The 15,546-nt window shown below is 36.4% G+C and overlaps 1 protein-coding gene across 4 annotated transcripts in view; it reads right to left on the reverse strand.

Moving 5' to 3' along the window:
• The window catches only part of CEP63 (centrosomal protein 63), a 78,873-nt gene that overhangs the window by 40,667 nt on the left and 22,660 nt on the right, over positions 1-15,546 (reverse strand). For all 4 annotated transcript variants that reach the window (XM_007457549.1, XM_007457550.1, XM_007457547.1 and 1 more), the window contains 3 exons: positions 11,907-12,002; positions 10,937-11,059; positions 5,514-5,627 (listed from right to left, as the gene is read on the reverse strand). In XM_007457549.1, coding sequence (XP_007457611.1) covers positions 5,514-5,627; positions 10,937-11,059; positions 11,907-12,002 — 333 coding nt within the window. The remainder of the gene's footprint in view (positions 1-5,513; positions 5,628-10,936; positions 11,060-11,906; positions 12,003-15,546) is intronic.

Raw genomic sequence — 15,546 nt, forward strand, 5'->3', positions numbered from 1 at the left:
GCCTGCCGATGCAGGAGACGCGGGTTCGTGCCCCGTTTCGGGAAGATCCCACGTGCTGCGGAGCGGCTGGGCCCGTGAGCCATGGCCGCTGAGCCTGCGCGTCCGGAGCCTGTGCTCCACAAATGGGAGAGGCCACAGCAGTGAGAGGCCCGCATAACGCAAGGAAAAAAAAAAAAAAATAAGAAAGGGGAAAACAACAAATAAAACAAAAGGAAAAAAAAAAAAAAAAAAAAAAAACTAACTTGAACAATATCACATAGCTCATCTAAATATTTCAAAATGAAAACATATACAATGCACCCTTTACTTTTCTCACATACTATGAATAAGCTAAATATTTTACACTCTGTGTTGGCTTAATACTTTTAATTTTTTTTCAAATGTTCTTATGTTCTCTTAAGATTTCCCTAAATGTTTCCTTTTCACTCTTATATTATTTGAGCAGGAGGGAAAGGAGCAAGTGATTCTTTGACCTCTAAACAGAAAAGACCTTATGTTTTAGTGACTATACTGATCTTTTCCTATGCTTATAATAACCATCATTCTGTCTTTGCATCTAATAATGTCATGTTGTTTAACAACTGTACTTTTAAATTTAATACATTTTAATATTTGATAAAGGAAACATCGCCTTTACTCTTTAAAAATGTTGCCTAGTACCACTCATTTATCCTTCCATATGAATTTTAGAATCATTCTGTAAAGTTCTCAAAATGTTAACAGTCAACAAATTATGTGGATAACCATTTGGAAAAAGACAAATATAGATTCCTACCAAATCCCTTATACCAAAATAATTTTCATATCAAATATATTAAGAAGAAATTATAAAGCATTAGAAGAAATCTTGGTTTAGTAAGGATTCATAGTATGACAACCAAGATAAAAACCTTAAAGAAAAAACTAATAGAATTAAGCCATTCTAAACAATTGTTTATAAAACAATTGTATTTCCATAAAAATTACTAAGCAGAATTAAGGTAAACTGGGAAAACACACACAATTGCAATGAAACAGCAAAGAGTTAATATATTTAATGTAGGAAGAGCTCTTTCAAAATAGTAAAATATAAATATCCTTTAAAAAATGAGCAAAGAATTTAAATGAAGTTGCGGCCACCTCTGTTGGAGGACAGGGCTCTAAGTTAATTGTGTAATAGATAATGCACGTTCTCAATGGCTCTACAGTCATTATTAACATGTCTTCCTTCCTCCCCACAAGGACATAAGGTCATTCCTGTCCTTCAAGTTTGAACAGCTAAAAAATCAGAGAATCCAAGGGGTATGTTCTATTTCCCAGGAATGATTGACACTTTGGTGCTGGGGTTTTATGGGGGGAGGGGGTAGTTTTTGTTTAGCTTGTGTGGGATTGTGTGGGAGGGGAAGTTTTGATTGTTTTTTTTTTTCTTTCCCTTTGTGAGCTGTTGACGCCTGAAGTAGAAGAAGTATGTCTTCCGGTAAAGAGAGGGATTTCTCAACCCACTTTCTGTGATGTCAGACTATTGGAGAAACCTTTTCAGCTGCTTTACAGATGTACCTAAATTCAGTCAGATATTTTGGATTAAGAAACCTGAAGTCCTGACGGATCATATACTCCAAGGAAATATATCAGGGACAGATAATTGGCTGAAAACACAGACGCTTCAATGTGACACATTTTTATAGAACATTTCTACCAGGGGGTACTGACTTGATTTCTCCTACAAGGACCACACTGCCTTTGTGTTTAATGTAATGCAATCTGTGTACCTTCTAATCATATATCTGCAAAAGTTTCTCATTTTTATAAAAAATCATGCCAGTAAGCTAGATGTTGAATGTATGTAAGCAGCATTTGGTAACTGGGCTAAGAGGCTACAAAGGTGCATTACTGGTTTAAAAAATTGTTTATTTTAGTTCTGATTTGGTTGGATAAGGTTTCATTATGACCTCTTCTGGGTCTCAGGCTGTAATGCTTGATTGAAATAGAAGAAAATATATTGGTTTTTGAAAATCAGTGTATTGTGACGTGAACTGCTATACATTCTTCCACACAATATGTCAGAGTGATTAGTGCTTTGTACATTTAGACATTTTTATTTTATTGTTGTGAAAGAAAAAATATACTGAATTTATAGAAAGTATTTTCCTAATTAACAAAGTTTAAAATAACCAGAAAAAATAACCAGAAAAATAACCAGAAAAAAAAAGAGCAAAGCAAAGAACATAATTTACAAAAGAATGGAAATAGCCATAAGTAGATGAAAAAAATGCTCAATCTCATTCATAATTAAAGAAATACAAATTAAAACAAATAATCAGATACCATTTTTTCCACCTATCAGATTGACAAAGACAAGCCTAAAAGTAGGAGAAATTTTTAAAAATAATAAAATAAATAATAGTGCCCAATACTGAGAGTGGGAGGAAATGGACAATATTAAGAAAGTGTGAGGAAATGGACATTCCCAAACATTGCTGGTGAAGTGTGTATCAATGCACCTTTGAAGAGTACTTTGACAATATATATTAAAATCTTTAAGAATGTACGACTACTCTGATGCAGCAATCTCACTTCTAGGGTCATTTCCTAAGAAAATAAATGGACATATACTCCTAAATATTTAAATAAGGATGTTCACCCATGCACTACTTATAAGAGTGAAAAAGTAAAAAAACTACATGTTCCACAACAAAAGATTGGTTATATAAATGAAGACATTTAATGGTAGATTGAACTTCTATACAATCATTATGACTCACATTCGTTGACATGTATTTAAAAAGGAAAATTCTTAACTTGTGAAAATTAAATAAAATACTGCATTATAAAGTGCTTAGCATACTGCCTGTCACATTGTAAGCAAAAATTTACATTTTCACATTATGTTTTATGGAAAATTTCAAATGTATACAATATGGAAAGAGTAAGATGATGAAACCCTATATATTCATCACTTAGCTTCAACAATTATCAACATTTTGCCATTCTTAGTAATTTTTTAAGTTTGCAACTATTCCTCTCTTCCAATACACACACATACAGTGTTTTTCCTACCAAATGTACATGAGTGCAATGTACACAGCATACAAGCACAGAAAAAGTCAGAAGAAACTTACACACAAATGTTAACCACGGTAAATCTCTAAAGGATGGAATTATGAGTAATTTTATTTAATTCTCATTTCATCTACATTTTCTCATATTTCTAAAATGAACATGTATTATGTCATTTTAATAGCTGACTAAAAGAAAAAAATCAAGCAAATATATGACTCAAAGAGTGAGAAGTTATTCTGAACTCCACTTTTTTTTTTTTTTTGGTTACGTGGCTTGAGGGATTTTAGTTCCCCGACCAGGGATTGAACCTGGGCCCACAGCAGTGAAAGCGCTCAGTCCTAAACACTGGACCGCCAGGGAATTCCCTGAACTCCAATTTTAGATGTTAAAAAATACAGAAGAAAAAACTTTCCATCAAAATTTTTTTTAAATTGGGGGGAAGTGTGGATGTTGATATCCATTTATCCGATCTGCAAGACTTTCTACCTTTATTGTTCAATGGTGATTCACATATCAACAAAATGCAATGTTTCAACCTTAACTGGAGTCCAAGACATTATTTCACACAACTCACGAAATTTGAACAGACTAGATACTAAATTATTTAAGAAGTTATTTAGTCTGTTAATGTGACTCTAGTATGTTTATTTTTTAAGTCCTATCTGTTGGGAAATAAGACAATGTCTGTGATTTGCTCTGTAATATTCCAGCCAAAAGTAAAAAGTAGGGAAGGATGAAACAAAATTGGCAAAATGAGTTGTTGCTCAAAGAGTCTTAGTCTTTCAAGCTGAAAAAGTTCTAGAGATTTGTTACACAACAAGGGGTATATAGTTAACACTATTGTACTCTTTAAAATGGTTAAAATGGTAAGTTTTAATGCTTTTTACCACAATTTTTTAAAAGACTGGCAAAATGATAACTATTATTGCTGGATAATGAGTATACAGAAATTCATTTTTAAAAAATTTTTTAAATGAGGACCACAAGGGAGAAAGAAATATAGTAACATTTATAGTAACAGTTTTAGTTTAAAGAAAACTATCAGAAGAATAATTCAAATACTTTTAAGTAGGGAAAACAAACGTTGGCTTTTTAAAGGCATCTTACTCTAGCCCCAGCTAAATTATGGTAAATAAAAATCTCATTTTTACTAACAATGAAGCTTTAATTATGCTGAGTAATCACAACAGTAATTTGAAAAAAGGATCTACAATCAACAATAAGCATACTACATAGATGAATAATTGAGAACTTAAAAACTAGGACTCAATTTTCTATTTTGCCAATCTGAGGCCTACAATATCTTATAGCTATTTATGTTTATGTATAAGTGCTTTAGCATTCAGGCCAAAAAACGCTGGTCTAGACATCCAGGATTTTACTGGCCCACTCTGGCTGCATAGCTTACTGCAGCCTAGTAACTAATTTTGTTCCTTGAGATTGCTGTGGGCCCCTCTTGCCATTCTGAGTAGACTCACTAACAGCAGAGCCATTTGTGGTAGTTTACTAGTCTGCTGATATTTCAGGGGGGATGATTAAAAGCCAATATATTACTGAAACTTAGAGCAGCAAATAATACAAATTGTTTCTTAAAAAAAAATTTTTTTAGAGCTTCTCTCTAGCTCTCTTAACTACTCCAGTAATTCTCTCTTCTATAAAACTGAGATAACTACCAACCTTGACAAATTATCATGGTATTAAACAGATAATAGATAACTATATATTCTAGATAACTACATTTAGAAGAAGCACTGAGACAGTGTCTAGCACACAGAAGATGGTCACAAATATTCATTACCCTCTATTTTCATTTCCCATGTGATCTTGGTTTTTAATTGAAAAAGCAAACAAACTGAATATGTTCTAAGAAGAAAGTTCCTAAATTAGGTAGCTAATTTTTTGTTTTGTTTAAGCCATTTCTTTTTCATTAAAAAACAGTTTCTAGTAGTGTTCTAAGAAGTGTTTCTGTTGCCAAAAAGATACTGCTTTTAGTTAGTGTGAATCTTTCAATATTTGTGTCCAAACAGGTGGACTGGCCAAAGCTCCCTGGCTGAGGGACCTCAGCCAAGGCACCCCAAACTATCAGAGATGGAACAAGACACAGACTGAAGTGAAACCAAGGCAAGAGCCAGGAACAGCCAGAATTAAGTAAGCCAGAGCCAGAAAGAAATGGAAAAGGAGACAGAGAGAGCAGAGGTAGAAAGAGAAAAGGAGAGAGGGAGAGACCAAGATTAGGAGAGTGAAACAAATGTGAGTGTGGAGTGAGCATGAGAATGCAAGATAGTGACAGAGCGAGAGAGCAAGAAAGAGCACGGGTGAGGAGTTAGGAACCATTGAGGAAAGCAGCAAGCAAGGGAGCAAGAGGGCGTGGGGACGTGGGTGGACATGGTGAGCACATGCGCACTGCATTAAGCCAGCTCAAATTTAATCAAAACCTCTCTGCCTCTCATTATCCCAAAATGTCTTAAACTTACCTGAATTATCTCTGATTGTTCAGCCAGAGCCTTCCTTTGTGCCTCCAGAGAAGACACCTGTTGCTGATAAATCAAGCGCTGCTTCTCCCAGTCCAGTGATCTCTGACGAAATTCCTGAAGAAGCAATTAAGGTACTTAACTTCTAAGTGCTTCCCCTTGCTGTCACTACTTTCCAGATTCACTTTTACTTTAATTGTTCCCCAGGTCCCTGGGTACACATGCACCTTTCTCCACAGCAGGAGCCCCATTACTCACTTAGCTGATAGAACTATAGAGTAATACTAAATTCCTTACATACTGTGCCTCTGGAGATCTGTCTTTCTAAATTTAACACCCTAATGGCAAAGAGTATGAAACACAGATGCTAAATACTGGATTCATGATTTTCAAAGATCTGCTGCCACCTAAGGGTTGCTAATAATTTTTTTAGTGATTTTTCAGAAAACTGATGCTAAGATAATGAAAATTTCAAAATATGATTACAGATATCCCTCACTGCCCAACTTTTGATATCCAAACCCAGGAACTAAACAGATTCAACTAAATTTTCAGATAAATCCCTGGGTAGCCCAATTCTTATCAGTGTCTAAAACTCAGGAACCAAATAGAATCAGTTAACACAGTACCCTTTGATATCCAAATTTTTATTATCTCAACAGAACTGCAAAGACATAAATAACAAGAAATATCTGTATTAAATTTTAACAGATATCTGTAACCCAAAGCCAAACAGTTCAAAATCAATAATGGATCAATAGTAACTTCAAGTTGTATGATCAAGAAAATGAGCCCAGTATTTATGAAAATGAGGCAAACCAAAGAGAAAGGAAACTCAGTCTTTCCATCACTGTCCTCCAGGAGGCTCAACTCCAGAAGTCTCATGCTAGCTTAGGGTAATTACTGTTCACCAGCTGATACTCACTTATTCATTATTTCTACCATATACATGCCAGGTACTGTTCTAGGTGCTGGGAATACACTATTTAACAAAACAAAAATTCTAGCCCCACTCAATTGGAGGGAGATAGGCAACACATTCATTGTACAATACATTAGATAGTAATACAGTCATCCCTCAGTATCTGTGGGGGACTAGTTTCAGGCCTCTGCAGATTCTAAAATCCACAGATGCTCACGTCCCTTATACAAAATGGTGTATTATTCGCATATAACCAATGCACATCCTCCCATATACCTGAAATCATTTCTAGATTACTTACGATACCTAATACAATGTAAATGCTATGTAAATAGTTGTAAATACAATGTAAATGCTGTGAAAACAGTTGCTTGTGCATGACAGATTCAAGGTTTGCTTTCTGGAACTTTCTGGAACTTTTTTCCCCCAGAATATTTTAGATCCATGGTTGGTTGAATCCATGGATGCGGAACCCACAGATACAGAAGGCCAACTGTACCTGTTTTGGGGAAAATAGAGCATGAAGTGCTCAGAGTTGGGGGGCTGCAATTTTAAAAAGGAGTGGCCACATTGAGTAACATTTAAGTAAACACCAAGGGAGACAGGGATGAAGTTATACTATTCTGGGAAGAGGGAACAGCAAGTACAAGGCCTTGAAGTGGAAGCATCCTGGTATGTTCAAGGATGAGCAAGGAGGTTGCTGTGGCTGGAATAAGTGAGTAAAAGGGAAAAAAAGAAGGGAAAGGTCAGAGTTAACAGGCGGTGAGACTACGTAGGTCATTATGATAACTTTATCTTTTAAGAGAAGCTACTGGAAGGTTTATGTACAGGAGAGGACATGATTTGACTTACATTACAACAGAATCATTCTGGCTATTGTGCTGGGAAAAGAGAAATCAAGGGTGACTCCAAGGTTTTTAGGCTTGAGCAATCTGAGGAATGGAGTTGCCATTAACTGAAACAGAAATGGTGCTGGAAGATAGGAGAGAAAAAAATCAGGACCTTTATTTTGGACATGTCAAGTTTGAGACAGCTTTAGACATTGGAGATGTGAAACAGGAGGTTGGAAATTATTCTGTAGCAAAAAGGAGAGGTCAGGACTAGATATACAAATGTGGGAATTATCAACATATACACAATGCTTAAAACTATGAGACTGAATGATATCACCAAGGGAGTGGGCCTAGACAGAAAAAAGAAGATTACAATGACACAACCGTAAGGTGTTCCAATGCTAAAAGGTTGGGGAACAAAAGAGACTGAGAAAGAGTGGCAAACAAGGTAGGAGAAAACCCAGGAAAGTGCAATCGTTCTCCAAGCCAAATCCAGAAAGAGGTGTAAGGAGGACGGAGACCAGCTGGGTCCAATGCTGCAGATGAGGGAAGATGAGGGCTGGCCACAGGCTTGAGTAATGGGGAAGTCACTGGTGACCTCCATGCAAATAGCTTCTGCAGAGAGAGGGGGCAAAAGCCTTACTGAGTGGGTGTAAGAAAAATGGAAGGAAAGGAACTGGAGACAAGTATAGGTACTTAAAGTAGTTTAGTTATAAAATGAAGGAGAAAAATGGGGCAGTATCCAGAGGATGAAGAGAGAGGTCAAGAAAGGATATTTAAGAGGGGGGAAGTTTGCATGTTGGTGGAAAATATCCAGTAGGGAGGAAAAACCTGATGATGCAGAAGAGAGGAGCATTTCTAGAGTGATGTCGTGGGTAGGGAATTGGGAGAGCATGGACCGTCCCTCCAGCAGGAAGGCGGAGTATACGGGTGCAGTTGCAAATAGGCAGGTAGACACAAGGTTGCAAGTTTGTGAAAATTATCTTCTATTTTCTCAATGAAATAGAAAGGAAGATCATCATCCAAAAGTGAGGATGTGGGGAAAAGTGTTGAAAATTCAAGAAAAGAGAAAGTATGAAACAGTCATTATGGAAAGTAGGAGAGTGAGGGGAAATATAATATGATTCTGGGCAGCATGAGGACCCATTTGAGGTGAGTGACCATGAATTTAAAATGAGGCCAGTCAGCACGATTATATTTTTCTCCAGCCATGGTCTGCCACACATGGCAGGTAGAAAGTGGGGAGAAAGCTGGATTTAACGAGAGTTACAGTTTTGCCAAGCAAAGGCAATGAAGTGAGAGCACAGAATTGAAGGGGAATATAAGGAGTGTAACCATGGGATGGAAGCTGGGTAAGGACTTGTAACTGAGGACACAAGGTAGAGACGGAGCAGTGACAAGGGGCAGGATCCAAGCACTTTAAGGGATGGGGGGGTCAGGTGAGTATCGAGCATCAGGAGCCAGAGGGAGAGAGCTGAAAAGACAGGGATGGTAGTTGGAGAATGTGATGCTTAAAAATGTGATTCTAGGAGGATTGCAAGTATTGGTAATGGTAACACCTAAGGAATGACAACGGGAAAAGGGAGAAGAGACAGATAGGAGATCAAAATATCTGTGGAGGAGAGAACACCAAGGAACTCAAAGACCACAGTATTATAAGCATCATCTCTGTGGATACTGAAATCCTCAAGAATTACGATACGAGCAAGGTTGGAGAGAATGACAGTGAACTGGGAGCTGAAGTCTTTGAACAGGGGAGTAACCAGGGATCAGAAGATGACTAACTTTGGCTGTATGTACACTGGTTGGTGGTATATGCTGATGACATGAAAATCAAAGATGGAGTTTCTTGTTGGTGGGAATGTAAATTGATATAGCCACTATGGAGAACAGTATGGAGGTTCCTTAAAAAACTAAAAATAGAACTACCATACGACTCAGCAATCCCACTACTGGGCATATACCCTGAGAAAACCATAATTCAAAAACAGCCACAATGTTCATTGCAGCTCTATTTACAATAGCCAGGAGATGGAAACAACCTAAGTGTCCATCGACAGATGAATGGATAAAGAAGATGTGGCACATATATACAATGGAATATTACTCAGCTATAAAAAGGAACGAAACTGAGTTATTTGTAGTGAGGTGGATGGACCTAGAGACTGTCATACAGAGTGTAGTAAGTCAGAAAAAGACAAATACCGTATACTAACACATATATATGGAATCTAAAAAAAAAAAAGGTCAGAAGAACCTAGGGGCCAGACAGGAATAAAGGTGCAGACCTACTAGAGAATGAACTTGAGGATACGGGGAGGGGGAAGGGTAAGCTGGGACAAAGTGAGAGAGTGGCATGGACATATATACACTACCAAACGTAAAATAGCTAGTGGGAAGCAGCCGCATAGCACAGGGAGATCAGCTCGGTGCTTTGTGACCACCTAGAGGGGTGCGATAGGGAGGGTGGGAGGGAGGGAGATGCACCCTTGTAAAGCCATTATACTCTAATACCGATGTAAAAAAAAAAAAGATGGGAGATTCTGAGGTACAAAGAAAAGACAATGGTCAGGAAGTGGTAATGGGGAACAAGAACATGAGCGGTTTTTCAAAAAAACCCCAGATTTCACTGAAGAGGGCTGCAGGGAAAGCAGTATCTGATTCTAAGCTCTTCAAATGTATAAAAATATTGAGATGTAAGAAAATATTAAATGCAGAAATTAAAATTCTAGGTAGTAATAAAATACTGGCATTTGTGGGTGACAGGTCACTGAGTAGAAAAATTATAAGTAATCACACAAAGATGTTGAACAATGTTTCTCAAATTAGCATTGGCTAGGGAAGCTAGATAAAATGCAGAGTCCTAGCTCGCATGCCATACAACTGGATCAAAATCTCTGAGAGCCTAAAGAGGGCTCTGGGTGACTCTTAGGTACACTTGAGAACCAAGAGCATAGACAGAGGAGGGGATCCAAGGGGAAAGAAGTGACAGCCTCGTGCTGCTCTTTCATCTACTCTTGGTGGTATTAACCCACCACTCCCTTAACTCCTCTAGGGAATCAATATATACAATAGTAATGGAGTTACTCAGTCTTAATAAAAAAAAAGTCAGCAAAGGGGGAAGTAAGTGACTTACCATATCTAAATGGGAACTGATGATAAACAATCTGATATGCAGAGTACTCTGTACAAAAAAGCTTCAACACTTAGTACCTTCAACACTTACTAAGCCCCTACTCTGTTAGGTGATAAATAAGACAAGGACACTGCCCATGGTGGACAGCTAGTAACTGGTAGTCAATGTTCCTCAATATTGGCATTTTGGGTTCAATACTCCTTCTTGTGTGGAAAAGTCCCAGCCATGTTTAGTGTCCCTGGTCCCTGGGCCCTACACACCAGTTTCACTCCCAGTCATTCTGACAACCAGAACAATGTCTCCATACATTTCCAATGCCCTCAAAGGAGGGTACTGCCCTACTGAGAGCTACTGATAGCTAGTAACCATCCTGGTGACAGGATGCACAGTGGACCACCCTCCCACCTTTGAAATAGCTCAGTAGTAGTCCTGGAGATGAGAGAAAATTGGTTTCAGGAAATAGCACTATTAGAAACAGCATTTTCCTACATGAAGGCTGACAATCACTATGAACAAATCAGTACTGTGAACATACCTCTATTTTTCCAGTTAACCTCTCAATTTCAGACCGATCTTCCCTGTGATTTTTGGCATTTCCTCTGAAGTCTCTCACATGTTTTCTCTGTAGCTTTTCATAGCTTCTCTTCAGTCTGCCTAACTGTAGACACAGTTATTTCTAGACTTAAAATTTAAGAATGTGTAAACAGTGCTGATACAACAAATTGGCATTATGAAAGCACACGTAGAGCTAACTAGTATCCCTGAAAATAGACAGCATGTCAGATAAAATAACAACTCAAAACTACATATAAAAAATAAACACCAGAAAAGAAATATATTGAGTCAAAGAAAAAATAAAGGGAAAATATTTTATAAACAGAAGTTTAATTTTTCTTACAATGTACAATCGCCTTGCACTTAGGGGCCCCTAAACCCACCCCACAATAAAAGCAGCAAATAAAAACCCTGTCTCTCTTCTCTAGGCCTGTGGTTCTTGAACCATTCTCCTGCGGAACACTGAGTAAGTAAGCAAGAGAGGAGTACTGTGGAATTAAATGAAAATAAAAGCAGTTTTTTCCCAATCTGAAGAATAAAATTGAGTTAACTGATAGAATTTTCTTACTTTTCTTATCTATCCCAAAATGCTTCTGAAACCTTTGGATCCTCCATTATTTAAAATCTAGTAACTGATTCAACTTTAAAATTAAAACATTTAATATAAGCTTTTGGTAACAGTATTTCATGGTATTATACAAAAATAGCTCTATTTCTTTCAGGTACTCAACCAACAAACACATTTTAGAATCGCTGTTGTAGGTAGTACCAAACATATAAATAGGCAAGATTCTTTACCTGGGTTTCAGAACAGAGAAATAGATTTCCACCCCTGCACCTCCCTTAGTATATATACATCCACTCTATGAAGTAGAAACTGGCTCATTAACAAAATTCTCATGGGTTGAAGAGACAGAATTATACAACACGTAACAGAATTAAAATCTTACTTCTTCATGTAGTTTCTTTAACTCCAGCTTATACTCTATGGCCATCTCTTGCTTGGCTTTTTCATGTTCTTCAACCTGCTGACGCAACATTCCAACCTAAAAGCAGAGAGGTGGTAGCATTTTTCACTATTAGCATTGAAACAATAACCCTGAAACACAAAACTAGGAAATAACCTTTGTACTTATCTGTGAATACACGTTCTCAACTGTACAATTTCTCAGGAAGTCAAATATCTAATTATTTAATAATCCATAACAATGCCAAACAATGGAAAACGAGCAATTGCTCTAGAATTTCTAGGTTTAGAGGGAAACTTCCTCTGTCTCATTTATTCTCCCCAACCCTTTTTATCAAAAAAAAAACCTCACAAAAAATTAAGAGAGATAAAGTTACAAGAACCTTGGAATCTAAAAATATGGAACAAAAATCTATAAGACTTCAAGAATAAATTCTATAAATCAAAGTACAGAATAGTAACATCAGACAGAAAGACAGCAGGAGACTTGTACCTGCTTTACCATTTACCCCACTTCAAAGAAAACCAGTTTCACCAGCCAGAGTGAGCATGTTATCCTAACCCATTTTTCAGTGGTTTGATGCCAGCCACAGCTAGCTCATGTCCAGCCCTCACTTCCATCAATATCCATCAGCATTTCTCTACATCTCTCAATAACCAGTTAGCATTTTATCTACTAATGGCTAGAAGGGAAAGGAAGAACTGGGAACAGTAAGTAGTAATCTCAATCACAATACAGAATGGTAATTTAAAAATTAAAAAACTGTAGATCTTAAAAGTTCTCATCACAAGAAAAAAAACATTTGTGACTATGTATGGTGACAGATGTTACTAGACTTACTGTGGTGATCATTTCACAATATATACAAATATTGAATCATTACATTGTATAACTAAACTAATATAATGTTATATCTCAATTATACCTGAATAAAAAAATGCAAAAATAAAGTTTTTATAAGAACAAGGAGTTAATGCAATTAAAAATTCTAGTAGAATTCTTTTTTGGAACGAAAAAGTGATTCTGAAGTTCAAACCAAAGGAATGATTAAATATAGCCAATAAAATAGAAAAAACTACTTAAAAATTTTTTTTTTATTTAAATGAGTATTTACTGAATTCCTGGATAGGGAGAAACTGAGCTTAAAACTAATGAAAGAGTCATTTGAGAATGACAGATTTGACTCTGCAAAATGTGAAACTTCTATATTTGAAAAAAAACCATTAAAATTAAAAATCAATAAACTGAGAAAAACATTTACAAAAGTATGTCAAAGGGTTTTTAGTATTTAGGTATCTTTTTGTAACTTGTTTCCACTATGTTCAAAGAACATACTCCATTATTTCAAGACTCTGAATTGTGTCAAGATTTATCATATGGTCAGTTTTAGAAAGAGTTGCTTGTGCTAGAAAAAAACATACACCACAGTTCTCTTGTGCAATGTTCTGTATATATAAATTAGGTCAAGTTTGTTGTGGTGCTCAAATCTACATCCTTACTGACATCTGTCTCTTGTTCCATCAGTTACTAAGAAAATTGGGTTAAAATCCCCAACTACAATTGTGGCTTCATCTATTCCTCCCTGTAGTTCTGCCACTCTTTGCATACAGATAAGAGAAACAGAGAGAAATTTAAAATTAATTAGATACTTACAAATTCAGATTGTTTTTTGTCTTAGTTTGAGTTCTCCCAAAAGTGTAGATTTTAGGGCAGGTAGGTAAATTGGAGGTGATCCCAGGAAACACAGTAAGGAAATGAAGAGAGAGATCCAGAGAAGGAAGGAAAGCCAATAAAGTGTGTTACTGAGCTGATTTCTGCAGTAAGCGCTGGAGCCACTCCCACAGGGAACTCACCAAGGAACCAAACAGAATGTGTTTCAGAATTCTCCCTCTAAGGGATGGGAAACTGGAGAGTTTATCCACCGATTCCAGTCCCTCCACTGCTTGAGGCTTGCCCCAGGAGTGTTAACTGCCCCCACAATCCCAGGTTTCACCTGAGCAGCTTTTAAGTTTCCAGAAAGAGAAGCACAGTGTAGTGAGATGCTGGCAGTACACAGTAAGCTGTATATAATATCCAGGTGAAATGAGGGGGCAAGGAAGATGTGATACAGGCCAGTAAGAATATCTGTTACAGTTACATATACGGAGATTTCATATTTTATCATTATGAAGTGTTTCTCTTCACCTTTGGTAACGTTCACTGCTTCTGCTTCAAGTACAGTTTAGCTACACCATCTCTCTATTCAAAGTGTTTGTATGGTATATTATTTTAATTTTACATTTTACTTTCAACTTTGCTGTATCTTTATAAACATCAAATAATTGAGTTCAATTATCTTTACCCAGTTGGACAATTTTTATCTTTTAATTAAGCCATTTAGTACATTTACATTTACCGGACCTCTTTGGATTTATATCTATTGTCTTACTAAGTGCTATTTGTACTTAATAAGCTCTACATTCCTATGTTCCTTTTTCTCTCCTCTCTTGCCTTCTTTGGGGCTGGTAACTTCTTACTTCATTTTTCTCCTTCTGTTAGCTTAGAAGACATATACTCTATTAACATATTACTATATATTTTAATGGTTCTTTCAAGATTAAAACTTAACTAATTAACATTAGACTTAACTAATGTTAATTAGATTAACATTAGCTAACATTAACATTAGTTTTACCAATTCCCAGGCAATCCAAGGACTACAGAAATACTTTAATTCCATTTACCGCCCCCACCAACTTGACTAAAATGCCATCATAATTCCACATATACGTTCAACTGAAGGCTCTTGTTGTTATATACAGTAAATATTCGTTTAGATTCACCCACATATTTACTGTCGCCTTTCGTTTCTTCCTTTATCTCTTGAGCTTCCATCTGGGGTCACTTTCCTTCTGCCTGAAGAACATTCTTTTAGTATTTCCTTGGTGCAGGTCTCCTAGTGACAAATTCTCTTAATCTTTGTTGATCTGAAAATGTCTTGATTTCACCTTTATTCTGGGTATAGAATTTATTTCTGGTTTGGCAGGGAAAAAAGTGGACATCATTCTATTGTCTTCTGGCTTTCACTGTTTTAGCTGACAAGTCAGCTGTTAGAAGCCGTTCGTAGATCACCTTTTTTTCTTGGTAAATATCTGGTTTTGTTTTGTTTTGTTTTCTTTGATAACTTTTCAGATGTCCTCTTTGTCTTTAGTTTTCAACCTAGGTAAATATTTCTTTTTGTTTATCTTGCTTGAGGTTTTTGGATTTCTTAAGTACATGGCCTTCCTCACTTCTGGCAAAATCTCGGTCAACTTATCTTCAAATATTGCTTTAGCCCATTCTCACTTTGTTTTCTCCTTCAGGGAGTCCCAAAACACTCATATTTGACCTTCTATATTTTCTATCATTCTGTCTGTGCTTTATTCCAAACATTTTCTTCTGTCATATCTTCCAGTTCACCAATTATCTCTTAATCTTAAAGGCCTTAATTTTGTTTATTCTATTTTTCAACATTATGATTTCCACTCATCTTTTAATAGTTTCCAATTTTTTCGAAAGATAAGAAATGCTCAATCTTGTCTTTTACCTCCTTGAACACAGTAAACATAGCTATTGCAATTTCCTTTCCTTTTCTTTCTTTTAC

This window comes from Lipotes vexillifer, unplaced genomic scaffold (assembly GCF_000442215.2).
Source record: "Lipotes vexillifer unplaced genomic scaffold, Lipotes_vexillifer_v1.1 scaffold86, whole genome shotgun sequence".
Lineage (NCBI taxonomy): Eukaryota > Metazoa > Chordata > Mammalia > Artiodactyla > Lipotidae > Lipotes > Lipotes vexillifer.